The sequence below is a fragment of the Heterodontus francisci genome, chromosome 19 (genome assembly GCF_036365525.1).
Source record: "Heterodontus francisci isolate sHetFra1 chromosome 19, sHetFra1.hap1, whole genome shotgun sequence".
Taxonomy (NCBI): domain Eukaryota; kingdom Metazoa; phylum Chordata; class Chondrichthyes; order Heterodontiformes; family Heterodontidae; genus Heterodontus; species Heterodontus francisci.
Genome location: NC_090389.1, coordinates 80,641,829 through 80,660,312, shown reverse-complemented (window position 1 = coordinate 80,660,312; position 18,484 = coordinate 80,641,829). Strand labels below are relative to the sequence as shown.

General features: G+C 45.4%; 1 protein-coding gene across 5 annotated transcripts in view; it reads right to left on the bottom strand.

Moving 5' to 3' along the window:
• The window catches only part of sema3b (sema domain, immunoglobulin domain (Ig), short basic domain, secreted, (semaphorin) 3B), a 298,402-nt gene that overhangs the window by 80,883 nt on the left and 199,035 nt on the right, over window positions 1-18,484 (bottom strand). For all 5 annotated transcript variants that reach the window (XM_068052095.1, XM_068052094.1, XM_068052098.1 and 2 more), the window contains exon 4: window positions 12,856-12,918. In XM_068052095.1, coding sequence (XP_067908196.1) covers window positions 12,856-12,918 — 63 coding nt within the window. The remainder of the gene's footprint in view (window positions 1-12,855; window positions 12,919-18,484) is intronic.

Genomic DNA, 18,484 nt, shown 5'->3' with positions numbered 1-18,484 from the left:
TCGAGAGACAATGGGTAAGCGCCTAGAGGTGGTCAGTGGTTTGTGGAGCAGTGCCTGGAGTGGCTATAAAGGCCAATTCTAGAGTGACAGACTCTTCCACAGGCGCTGTAGATAAAATTGGTTGCCGGGGCTGTTACACAGTTGGCTCTCCCCTTGCGCTTCTGTCTTTTTTCCTGCCAACTGCTAAGTCTCTTCGACTCGCCACTGTTTAGCCCCGCCTTTATGGCTGTCCGCCAGCTCTGGCGATCACTGGCAACTGACTCCCACGACTTGTGGTTAATGAAACAGGACTTCATGTCGCATTTGCAGATGTCTTTAAAGCGGAGACATGGATGGCCGGTGGGTCTGATACCAGTGACGAACTCACTGTACAATGCGTCCTTGGGGATCCTGCCATCTTCCATGCAGCTCCCCTGGCCAAGTCATCTCAAGCACCGCTGGCTCAGTAGGGTGTATATGCTGGGGATGTTGGCCACCTTGAGGACTTCTGCGTTAGAGATACGGTCCTGCCACCTGATGCCAAGGATTCTCCAGAGGCAGCGAAGATGGAATGAGTTGAGACGTCACTCTTGGCTGACATACGTTGTCCAGGCCTCGCTGCCGTTGAGCAAGGTTCTGAGGACATAGGCTTGAAACACTCGGACTTTTGTGTTCCGTGTCAGTGCGCCATTTTCCCACACTCTCTTGGCCAGTCTGGACATAGCAGCGGATGCCTTTCCCATGCGCTTGTTGATTTCTGCATCAAGAGACAGGTTACTGATAATAATTGAGCCTAGGTAGGTGAACTCTTGAACCACTTCCAGAGTGTGGTCGCCGATATTGATGGATGGAGCATTTCTGATGTCCTGTCCCATGATGTTCATTTTCTTGAGGCTGATGGTTGGGTCAAATTTGTTGCAGGCAGCCGCAATCCTGTCAATGCGTCTCTGCAGGCATTCTTCTGTGTGGGATGTTACTGCAGCATCGTCAGCAAAGAGGAGTTCCCTGATGAGGACTTTCCGTACTTTATCTGCTAACTGGTCTTCCTGTTACCCAGTTGAACAACTGGCATTAGCTGCAGTCTCTAGACTCAGTCACAAACATCTGCACAGTTATTGTCATGGTTCTTTGAACGGCACCACCATTGAGCTCAACGTAAAGGTTGCTGCACAGTTGCCTTAAAGCAGGCTGTTGCTATGTATGAACTGTTCCCACTCCAGAAAGGATCAAGGATGAGAGGGCACAGACTTAAGATAATTCGCAAAAGGAACAATGGCAACATGAAGAAAAACTTTTTCACGCAGCGAGTGGTTAGGGTCTGGAATGCACTGCCAGAGAGTTGAAGGTAGGTTCAATCGAGGCATTCAAAAGGGAATTAGATAGATATCTGAAAAGGAAGAACGTGCAGGGTTATGGAGAGAAAGTGGGGTAACGGCATGAAGCGAATTGCTCACTTGGAGAGCTGGTGCAGACACAATGGGCTGAATGGCTGCCTTCTGTGTTGTAACAATTCTGTGAAGTATTGGATCAATGTTACTGGAAGAAACGGGAATATTAAGTTTGCAATTATTGACGCAGGCAGACACGTTTCAGGGATCGTCCCGTGCTCCTTTGCAGGACACTAGGTGTCAGTTTGGCTCGGGTGCTACTGGTGGAGTGCTACATTGTCAGAGGTGCTGCCCTTCCTGAGGTTGCATCTGATTGTTCCAATGAAGTTAGTGATCCCATAGCACTAATTACAGAGCGGAAAAGTTCCCTGGCTAGTATCTTTCCCTCAAATAATCATCTTGCCTGGCACACCACAGCTGCCTCATTTGTATCCATAACATGTCATTGCGCTTAGAAGTTATTAATTCGCATACAGTATCCCGGGCTTTATTAATAGGGGCATAGAGTACAAGAGTAAGGAAGTTATGTTGAACTTGTATAAGACACTAGTTCGGCCTCAGCTGGAGTATTGCATCCAATTCTGGGCGCCGCACTTGAGGAAAGACGTGAGGGCATTGGAGAGAGTACAGAAAAGATTCACGAGAATGGTTCCAGGGATGAGGAATTTCAGTTATGAAGATAGATGGGAGGAGTTGGACTGTTTTCCTTGGAGCAGAGAAGGCTGAGAGGTGATTTGAAAGAGGTATTCAAAATCATGAGGGGTCTGGACAGAGTAGATGGAGAGAAACTGTTCCCACTCGTGAAAGGTTCGAGAACGAGAGGGCACAGATTTAAAGTATTTGGTAAAAGAAGCAAAAGTGACATGAGGAATAACTTTTTCATGCAGAGAGTGGTTAAGGTCTGGAATGCGCTGCCTGAGAACGTGGTGGAGGCAGGTTCAATTGAAGTATTCAAAAGGGAATTAGATTGTTATATGAAAAGGAAGAATATGCAGGGTTATGGGGAGAAGGCGGGGGAATGGAACTGAGGGAATTGCTCTTTCAGAGAACCGGTGCGGACACGATGGGCTGAATGGCCTCCTTCAGCACTGTAACAATTCTGTGATTAGTCACTTTGAGAGGTGATGAAGTTCAGTCTCTCTGTATCTTTTATTTCGCTGCAGTTCCCTAAAATGGCATAGGATAGCATTGCTAGGAGACATGAGTGATAAAGGGTTAATACATAACTTGCTGACTTCAGTAAAATAAGGAAAAAGCAGAATTAGCACAGCAGGAGTTTTAATGCTTTTGGATTCTCTGCTGAAATATTAGAGGAGGTAGCACCAAGGCAGCTAGCACCTGCGTGCTCATCAGGCTCCGGACCCTCACTCAATGCTTCAATTATGGCTTGGGAGCCTTGAGAGGGGAGAAAAGGGGCTATGAGAAACAAAACGATGAGCCATGAAGTCATCTTCACTTGTGCAAATCAGCAGCAATATTGTAAATTACTCACGAGTCATGTACTCTAAAGCCTGGCTACCCGACCCGAACCCGGAGAGACCCGACTACAAGTGTTGGGTTCGGGTCGGGTTCGGGTCAGGTCGGGTCGAAATTCCGAGTCCAGCATTCGGGCTCGGGTCAGGTCGGGCTGAACACTGCTTCCGGGAAGTCATGGCATCAGGCTTACCCATGATTCCCCACAACTCCAGATGCAGGAATAGCCTGCTGCCAGAACAGATGAAGGAGATTCGTGTCGGATCGGGTCGGACGCAAAAAAATTTTTAAAGGGCTCGGGTCGGCTGTTGTCGCGTGGGGCCTGGGTCGAGTTTTCATTTTATACCCGAGCCAGTCTTTAATGTATTCTGTACTTTTGAGATGTAAAGTTGCACGTAAACAAGGCATGATCAGGCCATGCGAGACAAGTAAGAGCATTTGGTAAGAGATTAGTAAGAAGTGAAGATATATAAATCAAATGTATTGTAACGGCAACTTGGATTCAACCCAGAATGTTGAGCTCAAGAACTATAAACTCAATAAACATCATCTCTCCAGCCAAGTCTGTTTGGTTGTAAGTACTGTACCTTATGTGAGGTATTAACACTATAAATCAGTGAAACTTTGCTTGTGAATATATCGTTTTGCATCACAAAATAATAGCGTGTGGGTACTGGATGCCAAGTATATTCGCAAACTTTGTGTTACATTTGACCCGGGGAGGAACTTCCAAATACATATCCCAAGTCGTCACCAAGACTGCCTACTTCCACCTCCATAACATCACCTACCACCACCCCTACCTCTGCTCATCTGTATCTGAAACTCTTATCCATGTCATTGTTATTTCTAGCTTGACTATTCCAACAATCTCCAGGCCAGCCTCCCACCTTCCACCCTCAATAAACTTGAGCTCGTTCAAAACTCTGTTAGCCTAACTCGCACCAAGTCCTGTTAATCCATCACCCCCATGCTCGCATTGGCTCCGGGTTGAGCAATTCCTCAATTTCAAAACTGTCATAGAATCATAGAAAAATTACAGCACAGAAAGAGGCCATTCAGCCCGTCATGTCCGTGCTGGCTGAGAAAAAAAAAGAAATAGAAACTCCAGAGCCTCATCCCTCCCTATCCCTGTAACCTCCTCCAGCCCCACAACCTCCGAGATCTCTGTGCTTCTCTAATTTTTCTGGCCTCTTGCACATCCCCGATTAAATCCCTCCAACTTTGGTGGTCATGCCTTCAGCTTCCTAAGAACTAGGTTTTTGGTCATCTGTCCTAATATCTCCTTATGTGGCTTGGTGTTAAACTTTGTTTGATAACCCTCCTGCAAAATGCCTTGGGACTTTACTACATTAAAGGCACTATGTAAATGCTTGTTTTGGTGTTGTTGTTGTTCTACTCCCTGAACCTTGGGGCTAACTGTAGATAAAAAACTATCCAACCACATCATGGTCCCATAGACCAGTCGTTTTTCACAGCAGAACACTGGAAATGAGCAAAACAACAGGATAATTGGCTAACATCAAGGTATGTCTGACAGCAGTTTGCTAACTCAAAATGAAAGACCAGTGGTTTCATTCCAGAGACTCGATTACATAGTCTAGGCTGACACTCCAGTGCAGTACAGAGGGAGTGCTGCACTGTTGGAGGTGCCGCCTTTGGGGCCTTTCGAGGCCCTGTCTGTCCTCTCTGGTGGATGGAAAAGATCCCACAGCACTATTGGAAGAAGTGCCAGGGAGTTCTCCTCAGTGTCCTGGCCAATATTTATCCCACAATCAACATCATGGAAACAGATTGGGCTGAAATTTATAGTCCCACCGCAAGAACAATGGCCTCCGCCCGCGCGGGCTGCACGTCACGGAGCCACCGCAATATTAAATAGGCGGGGCGGACTGCCCACCCTGACGACATGGAGGGGGCAGGCAGTCTGTCCCTGGCAATGGCGTCAGCTGCCTTTGTACAGGCGCTGACGCCATTTTTAAAGGGCTTTGAGCCCTATTGTTAAATTTAAATATTTAAAGAAGAATTGATTTCAAAAAATGAAATACATTTATCTTGCCCCTTTCCCATGCCCCCAATAACCATAGAATTAATTACTTGCCCTCCCCCCCAAGAACACTTACCTTGTCCATCTGACCTTCCTGATGCAAAGTGCATAAACATCACACCAACGAGATGACTTTGACCCCGTTCCCCTGCCCTGCCCCACCCCCGCACTGAAAAACTTACCTGTTTCCCTCTTCCCACCAGCGTTCTGCCTCAGTTCCCCGGACGGGGATCCGAAGGCGCAGGAGTGCCGGCCACCAGCATGAATATCACACCAGGATAGACGGCTGGAGCATGAAGGTAATTAATTTGTTTATTTAAATTTATTTAACTATTTAAATTGGGCGTCCGTCCCCGAGTGGCCGGGAGGGGGGTGGGGCCGGTGGCACTGCCACGAGACCTTGCAGCCTGCTAAATCGGGCCGGGTCCTCACGACATCGGGGTGCATGGCGGCCCTCCCCTAGAGGCATTTTCCGTGCCCCCCCATCCCCACGACCCTGTCTGTAAAATTCAGCCCATTATCTGATCATTTATCTCATTGAAGTTTGTGGGAGCTTGCTGTGCACAAATTGGCTGCCATGTTTCCTGCATTACAACAGTGACTACACTTCAAAATGTTTCATCGCCTGCAAAGCGCATTATGATGTCCTGAGGTCATAAAAGATGCTATGTAAATGCAAGTTCTCTCTCTCTGTCTGTAAAGGAATTTAGGAATATTGGAACAGGAGCAGACCATTCGTCCCTCAAGCCTATTCTGCCATTCAGTTAGATCATGGCTGAACTGTATCCTAACTTCATCCACATGCCTTGTTTCCACATCCCTGTGCGCCCTTGACTAGCAAAGGTCTATCAACCCCAGATTTAAAATTTTGCAGGGCTGTTCCCATTCATGCACCTTACTGGTGGAAGCATCACAGGATCTCTGGGAAAGTAGTGGATGAACAGCAGAAATGATCTGGAGTGCACTGCCTGAAAGGGTATGGAAGCAAATTCAATAGTAACTTTCAAAAGGGAATTGGATAAATACTTGAAAAGGAAAATTTAGCAGGGCTACATGGAAAGAGCAGGGTCAGGGAACGAATGGAGCTGGCACAGCACTGGTGGGCCGAATGGCCTCGTTCTGTGCCGCAAGATTCAATGAAGCACTGCGGAAAGTCACCCACACGAAGGGAGAAAACGCCACAATATTTGCAAGTTTACCTGAACAGCTTTTCTCCCTTTCAAAAATTCATAAGGATCAAATAAGAATATTTGGAATAATTTATAGTCGCATCGGATGAACTGCAGAGGCACCAAGTGTCATGTGACCTTTGCCCCCAGCTTTCTCCATCATCGTGGCAAGCATGACCTGAATGTTTTTTGGCAAAGACCTGGAGATATTTAAGCCAAACGGCATCAAATTCAAAGATTGCCCAGATGGTTCAATTTACCATCCATTTCTCTTGCAAGCAGGAAGGCCTTATCGCATCTTACTGTCAACTGGCCATTAGCTGGTGACAAGCAGGCCATTAGCAGGTCATATGCTGAGGGTTTGATAGCCTGCCAAAAGTTAGATACTAAAACCCTTCCGACCTTTTTGCTCCGCTTCACCGAATTTTGCGCGTGGCCTTGGTAAACGGCACTCGTTCTGACCTCTCAGCTTCCTATCACTTCGTGGCTATCTAACCAGTGATAGATTGAGGACACTAACAAAAAGGCAGTCGCCCTCTGGACCGTGTTTCTGGTCTCTTAGAAAGTGGGAAATGACAAGCAGTGGCTCATATATCACTTTCAGGTTGTCAAACCGGCTCATTCAAGCAAAGCTACTCAGACATCAGCTGCAGGACAGATGTGCTGCTGGTGCACAGTCTATAAACAGACCAAGTAGGAAGGGAGAAGGTACTGGTCTGTAACAGAGGCCTAGGCTGATGCCATTTTCAAGGCTCAGTTTATAAGGCCTTTGCCTCTGCGTTTTCTTTTGACATTTTGTGTCCGTGCTCCTGTTGAGCAAAGTTGTTCTGTAATCACATGTGGAATATGCTACTTATGTAAACAAGCGTGAGAAGTCCTACTCATAAAGGGACATCATCTTTCATGAGAGAGTGTGACAAAAATACAATGTAAATTATGTTGAAAAGCAGCACTCTTCATGGGTGCTGCCTTGTGTGCAACATTGGGGGAGCAGTTGTGCCCCCTAACATGGTTCCTCTGGCATCATGCATCATACGTCTTTGAAACAGCTGACAGAGACTGGAGAACAACACTAACCAAAAACAGTATCAGGTCAAAGTGGGATTACATAGAACTTACAGCACAAAAACGGGCCATTCGGCCCATCTGGTCCATGCCAGTGTTTATGCTTTACAGTAGCTTCCTCCCACCTATCTTTATCTAACTCTATCAGTGTAGCCTTCTATTCCTTTCTCCCTCATGTACTTATCCAGCTTCCCTTTAAATGCATCTATGCTACTCACCTCAACTACTCTCTGTGATAGAGAGTTCTACATTCTAACCACTCTCTAAAGAAGTTTCACCTGAGTTCCTGATTGGATTTAATAGTGACTATCTTATATTTAAGGTACCTCATTCTGGTCTATTAAACCCTTTAATAATCTTAAAAAACCTCTGTCAGGTCACCCCTCAGGTTTCTCTTTTCTATATTTACAAGATTTCACGTTCACCTGTGACAATTGCAGGTCCTGTTGCTACTTTCACTAGTGCAGTGAATCTGTGCCACACAAGGTGCCAGCCTCCTGCCTTCTGTGTTACTGATCAGCTCACTCCAGGAACACCACTTACAGTCACATTAATCAATTTCCTAATATATGATTCCTGAAGTTCATGGTGGTATCCCCAGTCCCACCCCCATCACTAGATGTACAAGTGTCCACAAGCAGCTGTCTCTTGCATGCTCCTCTGCAGCACACAGCCTCCTCTATAATGGGATGAACTCATTCACCAGGATTGCAAATTAGTCCCCTCAACCACAACCCCAAGTGTAATGTCTAGCAGGTGGCGTGTAGCAGAACAAGCAGAGAGTGTGGAAGTTACCACATTCAGCTGTGTAGATCCCAGAGCTCCAAGTCATTAATTTGTGTCTGAATGCTTGAACAGTGCCAAGTAAGACTTGCAACTCAACGTAGCTCAACCAGGAGATTGTGTTACACCAGGGGTAAGACATAAACTTCTCTGTAACTTTTAGAGGACACGTTACATAAGAAATTGCCTAAGGCTTGTAGAAACAAGTTGACAAGTAGAATGGCATTCTACGAATGGAGTCATGGAGAATCATTAAGGCGCAGTGAGGTGACACAATGAGCTGAGATGGGCCAAATGGTCTGTGCCTCAGTGGGTAGCATTGTCACCATTGAGGCAGAGGTTGTGGGTTCAATTATGACTCCAGAGAAGGTGAATGGTTTGAGATCGAGGGTTGTGTATCTACAGCACCACATGCTTAAGAGACAGTGAGCTGATCAGGTTGGAAAGAGGCAAGTGTTTTGCCTTTTCAGCTCCAACTGTTTCTTTCACACCGCAAATTAACATTGGTTGTGTTAGGATGACAACATTGAGTCAAGAAAGAAAGAGATTTTGTTATTCCCTCAAACGGAACTGGAAACTTCACGGAAAGAGTTCAATTAACAGTGAGTTGAAATGTCTTCTGGAACAGCTGGAAACTTGCAGTTCAAGCAACATACGGATCAAAGAGGTCATCACCCCTTCTCCACCCCCACCCCTCCCCCCCCCCCCCCCCCCCCCCCCCTGCCTGTCCTCTCGAACTGGAGCTCTGCCTGCAGCTGGGAAAGAACGCCACCTCTTGGCTGTAATTCAGGTGGCAATTCCCTCCCCGAATATTTCCTTCCAAGCGCCTCTCTGTTCAGAAGACCAATCCAAACCGGAGAGTGAGGGGCAGGGGGAGAGAGGGGCAGGAAGCGGCGATAAGCATCTTGAACCTTTAAAGCCCACAGCCTACATTAACTTGCGTAACATCACTCAAAACATTACGGAACCAAATATTAGCTCCTCACCTCAGATCCATCATTCGAATCAGTTTACAGTGCTGGTAATTCCACTACATCATGAGTGCCTGACAGCCTTTATAGATGTACAACACGGTAAATAATTCCAAGTCTAATTGTGTGTGCGTCCCTGCAAACCACTGAATGAGTCATGGCTCAATTGCTGATTCATTCTCAGGTTGTAGGTGACCTTCAAGATCTTATTTATTGCCCGTCCCTAGTTGGTGGTCCATCTGCTGTAGCAATTGTTTTTATGAGTAACTGGGTCAGTCGGCCACTTCAGAGGGCATCAAGAGTCAGCCACATAGTACAGAACTGGAGTCACATGTAAGCCAGTATGGGTAAAGGTGGCAGCTCCCATTCACTGGTGTACTTCTGGTCTGACATACACGTAGATTGAACATTATTGCACATCTAAATTTGTCCAGCTGTTATTGTTTATAATTTCAAGGCAAACAGTTTTAAAACATTTATAAAAATGCTATCAAATTAGCAATGCAAAGCAGGAGTGTGATTTCTTTACAAGTCCAGAGGAATTCCTTGGTTTCCCAGTCTGCTGGCGATGGCTACTATTTTAGGTTTAAAGAGAAGTTTGTTCCTTTAAATTTGTTTTCGCCATGTGGGTGATGCTGGCAAGGCCACATTTATTGGCCATCCCTCGTTGCCTTGGCAATGGAGTGGCTCGCTAGGCCACTCCAAAGGGCGTCATGAGTCAAGCACGCAGTGTGGACTAGAATAGGCCGCAAAAGGTAAAGGGCAGATTCCATTCCCTGAAAGGAGATTGGTGAACTGGTTAGGTTTTTACCACAAGTCCCACAGCTTCTGTGGTCATTGCTTCTAATGCCAACCCACAAAAAATGACCACATTTATTGTGACACGGCTGCCAGAAAATCTAGGACAGTGCACCCATAGTTTTTCAACATACACAGCCAGCACGAGATGGCTCCAGCCAACAGCACATCCTGGAAAACTGTAAGTCTACTTATTTCTGCCAATAAACAAATTTTTGTTATAATCACGATGCCAGCGGTGCCCAGAAGATCAATTTGCTTCGAGCATTAATTGCCAGTCATTTTGCCACCCTAACCCAAGTGCCAGCATACTCAGAGGCCTCTGCTATTAGTTAGTCTGCTGATGAATAACAACTTGCATTTATATAGCACCAATGCCCCAAGGCACTTCACAGGAGTGTTTTCAAACAAAATTTGACATCAAGCTACGTAAGGAGATATTAGGACAGGTGTCTAAAAGGTTGGCCAGAGGTAGGTTTTAAGAAATGTCTTAAGGGAGGAAAGAAAGGCAAAGAGGTTTAGGCAGGGAATTCCAGAGCTTAGGGTCCAGGTAGCTGAAGGCCTGGCTGCCAATGGTGGAATGATGACAACTGGGGATGTGCACGAGGCCAGAAGTGGAAGAGTGCAGAGATCTCCAGAGCCTTGAGCACAAAATCTAGGCTGACATTCCAATGCAGTACCGAGAGGCCACTGCACTTTCTGAAGCACCATTTTTCAGATGAGATGTTAAACCAAGGCTGTGTCTGCATTCTCAGGACCATGGCACTATTTTGAAGAAATGCAGAGGAGTTCTCCCCCTTGTCTTGGCCAATATTTATCCTTCAACCAACAGCACTAAAAATGGATTATCTGGTCATTATCACATTGCTGTTTGTGGGAGCTTGCTGTGTGCTTCCTACACGACAACATGGACAATACTTGAAAAGTACTTCATTGGCTGTAAAGTGCTTTGGGACATCCTGGGGTGGTGAAAGGAGCTATATAATTACAAATCTTGCTTCTCTTCAGTAGGGCTGCAAGAGTCACTTTTGTTTCAACCTGGAGAGCTTGAAGTATTGGCACCCTGCCACTGTGGTGTAAAAAATCACAAGCTGTCGTTCTCGTCAACACATACACTGCTCACCTGACCTGTTCAAAATTAGAGTCTGAAGCAGATTTGAAGTGCAATGAGTGGACTGCTGCTGACAGGTTTGTGAGTTGGCATGAATAGTGGGAGGTAGCGGATGGGATGTAATGCAGCTTCCTAACACGTCTGGTATGCACTCCATGCCCAAACCAAAAAAGAAATTATAAATTGACAGATATTTGACATGGTTTTCAGGTCTAAATATAGGTTATAATTATAACCTGAATAGGCCCAGGGCCCAGAACACTTTCCAGCTTTGACTGAACTTGTCAGCCGATGAGTTACAATAACTTGTCATGCTCCCGCTCCAACCTCACATCCCCATGCCCCACCTCACACCAACTGTCTTTCACTGATACAATAAAAATAGAATACTGCAGATGCTGGAAATCTGAAATAAAAACAGAAAGTGCTGAAAATACTCAGCAGGCCAGGTACCATCTGTGGAGAGGAAAGCAGAGTTAACGTTTCAGGTCTGTGACCTTTCATGGACTCTTCTGAGTACATTCAGCACCATCGGTTTTTATTTCGTCTTTCACTGATTCCTTGCTGGATGTTTGTGTCCATTTGACTGACTCGCTTCTCATCCATGCCACAAGTTGCTCTATGTTCCTCACTCGTTCAGTTCAAGACTTCCTATGAGATGCTCACTTTACTCTTTCACGTCAAACTCTTCCACTTTCAACTATTCTCAACCCTTTCTTGTTGGGCACAATTCCATCCAAGATTTCAATGCTGCCAGAAAGTCTTTTCTCACACCTTTCTTACACAATCTTGGATGGGATACAAGAAAAAGCTTGTTGTATGATAAGAAACTTGCTCTGTCACCTACAGCCTCCAAACTATCTGCCTGTCGAATCTCTCTCTCTCCCCGCTTTGTCTAACAGCCTTTCTCACAGTGCTGCATTGTTACCACTCAATGATCATCTGGGCTTTCCTCTCATTTCTTCAAAGCTGTGCATACCTTGCTTTTCTTCCTCTCTACATTTTCACCATGGAAATTGAGGGTCATCGCAATGTCTCCTCCTCTATCAATCTTTCACAAGACCTCAAAACTGGGGTTGCCCTTATTCACTCCCATCTCTCCTACACTCAACAAGCTTTTAATACCCATGTTTTTTCAACTTTAGTGTTTAAAATTCTCATCCTTCTTTTCAAGTTCCACAATGGCCTCGTCCCTCCCCATCCCTGCGACCTTTTCCAACCCAACAACTCTCCGAGATCTCTGCACTCCTCCAATTCTAGCCTCTTGTGCAACCCCAATATTCATTGCTCCATTGCTGGCAGCCAGACCTTCAGCTGTCTAGGCCCCATGCTCTGGAATTCCCTCTCGAAACCTCTCTGCCTCTCTCTCTCTCCTTTAAGATGCTCCTTCAAACCTACCTCCTTGACCAAGCATTTGATCACCTGTCTTAATATCTCCTTCGGTGGCTCAGTGTCAAATTTTGTTTGATAATGCTTCTGTGAAGGGCCTTGGATGTTTTACTACATTAAAGGTGCTATATCAATGTTGCTGTCCTGTAGCATGAGCCTTGGGCTTTCACCTAGGTTTTACAATTTGAAAAACCTCTGCTGCGTAACCAATAGCAACAAGGAACTGTGAGCAGCCAAGATAGAGGAAATTTTAAGACATTTCCACTACCTTCATCAGAATTCAAGCACAGTGCAAATCAACCAGACTGTCACAAAAATTATTAATCCCCATCCACAGTGAGGCAGCATTCATAAAGCCAAACAAATGAAACTCCCTTTTCTAGGTGGCTGCTGGATTGTGCAGTAAAACTTCTCACATCTTCCACATTGACACAGCCTCAACATGTAAATACGCTCTTAACACTTAACACTTTTCAGATATATTCTTTGCGTTTAATAACTTGAGAAAGTGGAGCTGTTGGTCTAGAGAGATTGATTTTGGGTGTGATGGGGAGGGGTTGTGGAGGAGAAGGGGGAGGTGCCGTTTCCAACTCGGATGCAAAAGAACCATTGGTTCTTCATGGTAACCATAGACTGTCAATCGGACAGAGCGTTGAGACAAGTAGAAGTGGGTTGTACTCACGTGTAAATCCTTGCCTGCCCAGTTGCACTCTTCTCTCCATTCCACAGGAGCTGGCCAGTAAATCTGCAAGATATACAACCACTGTAAGTTCAATGGAGCAGCAGCATGTCAGCATGCCAGGTCATGAACCCTCACATGGGTATCCATGACCAAACATCCGAAACAATAGTCTGCGCAATTAAATAAAAAAAAAAATTAAATTTCAGAATTACAGGAGTAGTCTGGCACCAGCAATTAACCCTCTAATTCCTGAAGGGTCGTTCACGGGCACCAATATATTCACCTCACATCTGCCACTGTATTGCGTGTGAATGTCTCGCTGGCAACCTCAATCCATGCATAGTAAAGACAAGGTAATAGGTAGTAATTTATTCACAACTGGTACTGCATAGTTCACATGTGTTACATGTTTCAGTGCGGGCACCTGCACCAATACCTTGTAAACCAGGTAGGAACATTAGGGACAGAAGTAGGCCATTCAACCCCTCAAGCCAATATAGCCTTGAGATTAATTGCAATCCATCCATATGAACAGAACAAGCAAGATTACTAATTGAGGAAGCAGCATTTCCCTACTACTTTCAATGGGCAGAGAATCTCTTGTCCCCTGTACAAAGGGCATGGGCTTCTTAAAAGAAGGGCCCTGTACAAACGACAAGGAGCTCCTATCTGACAAATGGGCAGTATCTGCGCCGAGGCTGTTTTTCTCATGCGGGTACAGGACAATAATTTTATGGCTAACAAAAAAGATAACCTAGCACATCATGGTCATAGACAGAAAGAAAGAACTTGCATTTATATAGCACCTTTCATGACCTCAGAGCATCCCAAGGCACTTCATGGCCACGATGTGCAGTCACTGTAGTTACGCAGCAGCCAATGTGTGGATAGCAAGATCCCACAGACAGTGATGTGACAATGAGCAGACAATCTGTTTTTAGTGATGTTTGTTGAGGGATAAATACTGGCCCAGGACACCAATGAGCGTTCCCCTGCTCTTCTGTGAATGATGCCATGGACTCTGTCAGGAGGTGGTGGTGGAGTGTTATTGTCTCTAGACTAGTAACCCAGGGCACCGCTCTGGGGACATGGGTTTGAATCCCACCATGGCAGAAGGTGGAAATTAAATTCAATTAATAAATCTGGAATTAAAAGCTAGTCTAATGATGGCCATGAAACCATTGTTGATTGTTGTAAATGCCCTTTAGGGAAGGAAATCTGCTGTACTTACCTAGTCTGGCCTACATGTAATACCAGACCCAAAGCAATGTGGTTGTCTCTTAAATGGCCTAGCAAGCCACTCAGTTGCATCAAACTGCTAAGTCAATTAGGAATGAAAACTCCCTTCCTAACAGCATTGTGGGTGTACCTACTGCACACGGACTGCAGCGGTTCAAGGAGGCAGCTCACCACCACCTTCTCGAGGGCAATTAGGGATGGGCAGTAAATGCCGGCCCAGCCAGCGATGCCCACATACCATGAATAAATAAAATAAAATTCATCGGCGAGGGAAAATAGAGCTTTGGTTTGAATGTCGCATCCAAAAGACACTCCCTCAGTGCTAGGACTGGAGTGCAAGCCTGGGATAAGGTTTGAAGTTATCCGGAGTAGGAATTGAACCCATGACTTTTGAACTCAGAGGTGAGAGTGCTACCAACTGAGCCATGGATTATGTCAGAAACTACTGCTAAATCCATTCAATCAGTTAATCAGTCATTACAATGAGCTGGAAACTGAAGCGCACTGAACAGCATTACATAATAAACCCAGGGGCTGCATTAATTCACTAACCATCTTCTACATTGGTGCAATGATGATAAAGTGCATCAATGAAATACCTACTGGCAAGGGTACGGATTTCTCAGAACAATTACTGGCTCAAAGTTGAAATTGGCAACAAATTTGCTTTTTGAGAGTTTGTTCCAATCTTACTGTTTTCTGTCAAAATACATGATGTCATCGTCAATGACAGCAGCCATCTGGATTACTAATGCAGTGAATGTTAGACCAGGTTTTCTGGCAATAAAGAAAACTATGTCCCCCTCTCTTCCAGCCCTCCAATGAACTATAACTCACCCTCGAGACCTCTCACAGTCGTGTGTCCTATGGGCTGGTAAAGACGGACTAGCCTGGCAATCCGCATTAAGCATTCGACCTTAAAGGTGAGATTAGCTGATTGGGTAGCACTCTCAGCTCGGAGTCAGAAGGTTGTGATTTTAAATCCAACTCAAGGGATTTGAGTGCAAACACTAGGCTGACAGTCCAGCATAGTACTGAGGGAGTGCTGCACTGTCAGACTTCTTGTCTTTCAGATGAGACATTAAAACCTGCCCTCTCAGGTGGACATAAAAGATCCCATGGTGCTATTTTGAAGAAAAGCAGGGGAGTTCTCCCTGGTGTCCTTGAAGGTATGGTTGCGAAATTTGCTGATGACACAAAGATAGGTAGGAAATTAACTTGTGAAGAGGACATAAGGGGGCTACAAAGGGATATAGATAGGTTAAGTGAGTGGGCAAAGACCTGGCAAATGGAGTATGATGTGGGAAAGTGTGAAATTGTCCACTTTGGCAGGAAGAATAAAAAGATTATCTAAATGGTGAGAGATTGCAGAGCTCTGAGATGCAGAGGGATCTGGGTGTCCTAGTGCATGAATCGCAAAAGGTTATTATACTGGTACAGCAAGTAATTAGGAAAGCTAATAGAATGTTATAGTTTATCATGAGGGGAATTGAATACAAAAGTAGGGAGGTTATGCTTCAGCTATACAAGGCATTGGTGAGAACACATCTGGAGTACTGTGTACAGTACTGGTCTCCTTATTTAAGGAAGGATGTAAATGCATTGGAGGCAGTACAGAGAAGGTTTACTAAACTAATACCTGGAATGAGCAGGCTGTCTTACGAGGAAAGATTGGACAGGCTAGGCTTGTATCTGCTGGAATTTAGAAGAGTAAGAGGCGACTTGATTTAAATGTGTAAGATCCTGAGGGGTCTTGACAGGGTGGATGTGGAAGGGATGTTCCCTCTTGTGGGAGAATCTAGAACTAGGGGTCACTGTTTAAAAATAAGGGGTCGCCCATTTAAGACAGAGATAAAGAGAAATTGTTTCCCTCAGAGGGTCATGAGTCTTTGGAATTCTAATCCTCAAAAGGAGGTGGAAGCAGAGTCTTTGAATATTTTAAGGCAGAGGTAGATAGATTCTTGATAAGCAAGGGGGTGGAAAGTTATTGGGGGTAGGTGGAAATGTGGAGTAATCAGTTCAGCCATTAACTTAGTGAATGGCAGAGCAGGCTTGAAGGGTCGAGTGGCCTACTCCTGCTCCTAATTCGTTTGTGCGTATGTATCCCTCAGCCAACACCATAAATAAACTATCCTTGGCCTCCTCTTCTTCACCTACACAGTGTCGCTTGACAATGGCATCTTCAAACATGGGGTCAGCTTCCACATGTATGCTGACCCTATCGTCTTGCAACCCCTCCACAGCCTCTGAATTGTCAGACTACTTGTCTAACATCCAACTGTGGATGAGCCACCATTTTCTCCAGTTAAGCATTGGGAAGACTGAAGGTATCCTCTTTGTCCCCAACACCTCACCCACTCCCCACCACAAATTCTGCTCCTTCTCAATTCATCCCATCATAAATGAACCAAACCGTTAGCAACCTCGGTGTCCTATCTGCCTTTGAGCTGAACTTACAAGCCCATATGCCAAAAGACAACTTACTTACACCTCCTTAACATTGCCCAACTCAGCCTCTGCCTCAGCCCATCTGCTGCTGAAACCCTCATCCAAGCCTCTTAATAATCTCAATGTTGAACATCTCCAAGCCACAAGTTAAGAAACAAATCATCCCCTGCAGAGTACAGCTTTTGGCTTAAATTTGAAACTTGGCTGAGGACTTTTTTTTTTTAACAATTCCAAAACCATTGGAACCTGCATACTCCCCAAACTCTAAACAAAACATGAGAGCTCCAAGTCTGAAGTGAGTCCACCATCAGAGCTGCCCTGTTGCACGTTTTCCAGGTTAATACAAGTACTTATTCCGATCGTCCTTATCAAGCAGCACCTCGATTTGAAAATTCTCATCACTGTTTTCAAAATCGTCCATGGCCTTGGCCCTCCTTATCTCTGTAACCTCCTCCAGCCCCACAACCCTCCACGATATCTGCACTCCTCCAATTCTGACCTCTTGAGCATCCCCGATTTTCATTGCTCCGACATTGGCGGTCCTGCCTTCTGCTGCCTAGGCCCTAAGCTCTGGAATTCCCTCCCTAAACCTCTCCGCCTCTCGATCTCACTTTCCTCTTATTAAGACACTCATTAAAAACCTAACTCTTTTACCATACTTTTGGCAATCTGCAACAATATTGCCTTATGTGGCTCAGTGTCAAATCTTGTTTGATAACACTGCAAAGATGCACTCTGGGATGGAGGTGAAGATTTCTGCTTTGAAATATATTGTGATCCTTTGCCTATTTCGAAGCCAAAAACAGACATAAAGACAGGACAGAAAATGCGGAGAGACGAGTTGGGGGGGGGGGGGGGGGGTGGGGGGGGAGTGGGGGGAGGGTAGGTTAAGGAGGCGAGAGGGAAAAACAAATAAAAAAGTAAATGGAGACATGGCGAGATAGACAAGGAGAGTAAAAACAGACAAGAGAGAGAGAGTGAATGAAGAAGAGAGGAGTTTAAATTCAGCACAGAATCTGTTGAAGTGTTGCCTGGTACCAGTTCTGACCTCAGTTAAGCTGCAAGGCAGCCTGGTGTCAGATGATTCAGATGAATGCATTCACTGTGGCCCTTCAGCATCATTTTAATTAGGAGTGGAATGCATCCTCTCATTTATCAGACTCAGTAGTTGACTGAAACATCAGGGTCTCAGCCGCGCCACAACCCTGGAGCTGGCAATTAATTAGAGAAAGATATCTGTAAAATGCTGAGCTGTTTAACTTGTGGAACGGTAGTGCAATATTCCACATGGGAATTGCATGGGATGAGAAATGGGAGTCTAGTCATGACTAATGAGGGAGGAGGGAGAAGGCAAATCAAGATGCTTTATTTGAATCCTCCCTTCCCCCAGCCTCTCGCCAGTCCTATCAACTTTGCACTCCTTGGAAACGAAAAGACAGGTAGTGGGTTAATTAAATGCAACAAGAATCTGTTCTTTAATACAACAGAATTCTTTTGGCTGCCACTTTGGAAAAAAAGAACTCAAAATTTAAGCAAATCTACTTTTAAGAGGGAACTTATCACGTTTCCATTTAAACATTTCCTTTCGCCTGGTGTGGAACTGAGACCGGGGGCTGAATTTTCACCATGGAGGCAGGAAACAGGAGCTGGGCTTGTTTTCAGGTCAGAAACCCGCCTCCAGTGGGAAACTGATTGAAGTTAAGATTTTTGTAGTATGTCTTTAATTGGTATGGAGACGGGCTTCTTGTCCACTTAGAGCCAATGGGAGCCAGAGGCCTGGCACCCGGGGCAGGCCAGCCCTTTGCTTCATTGGTGCCCAACTGGATCTAATGCTGGAGGTTGTGAGGGAGAGGAGGTAGGTCCTCTTCCTGGAGAGTGGGAAGAGGATGCCACCTCATCGTGCAGCAGGGGAAACTCTCTGTTCAGCGTCATCTCCCTCTGC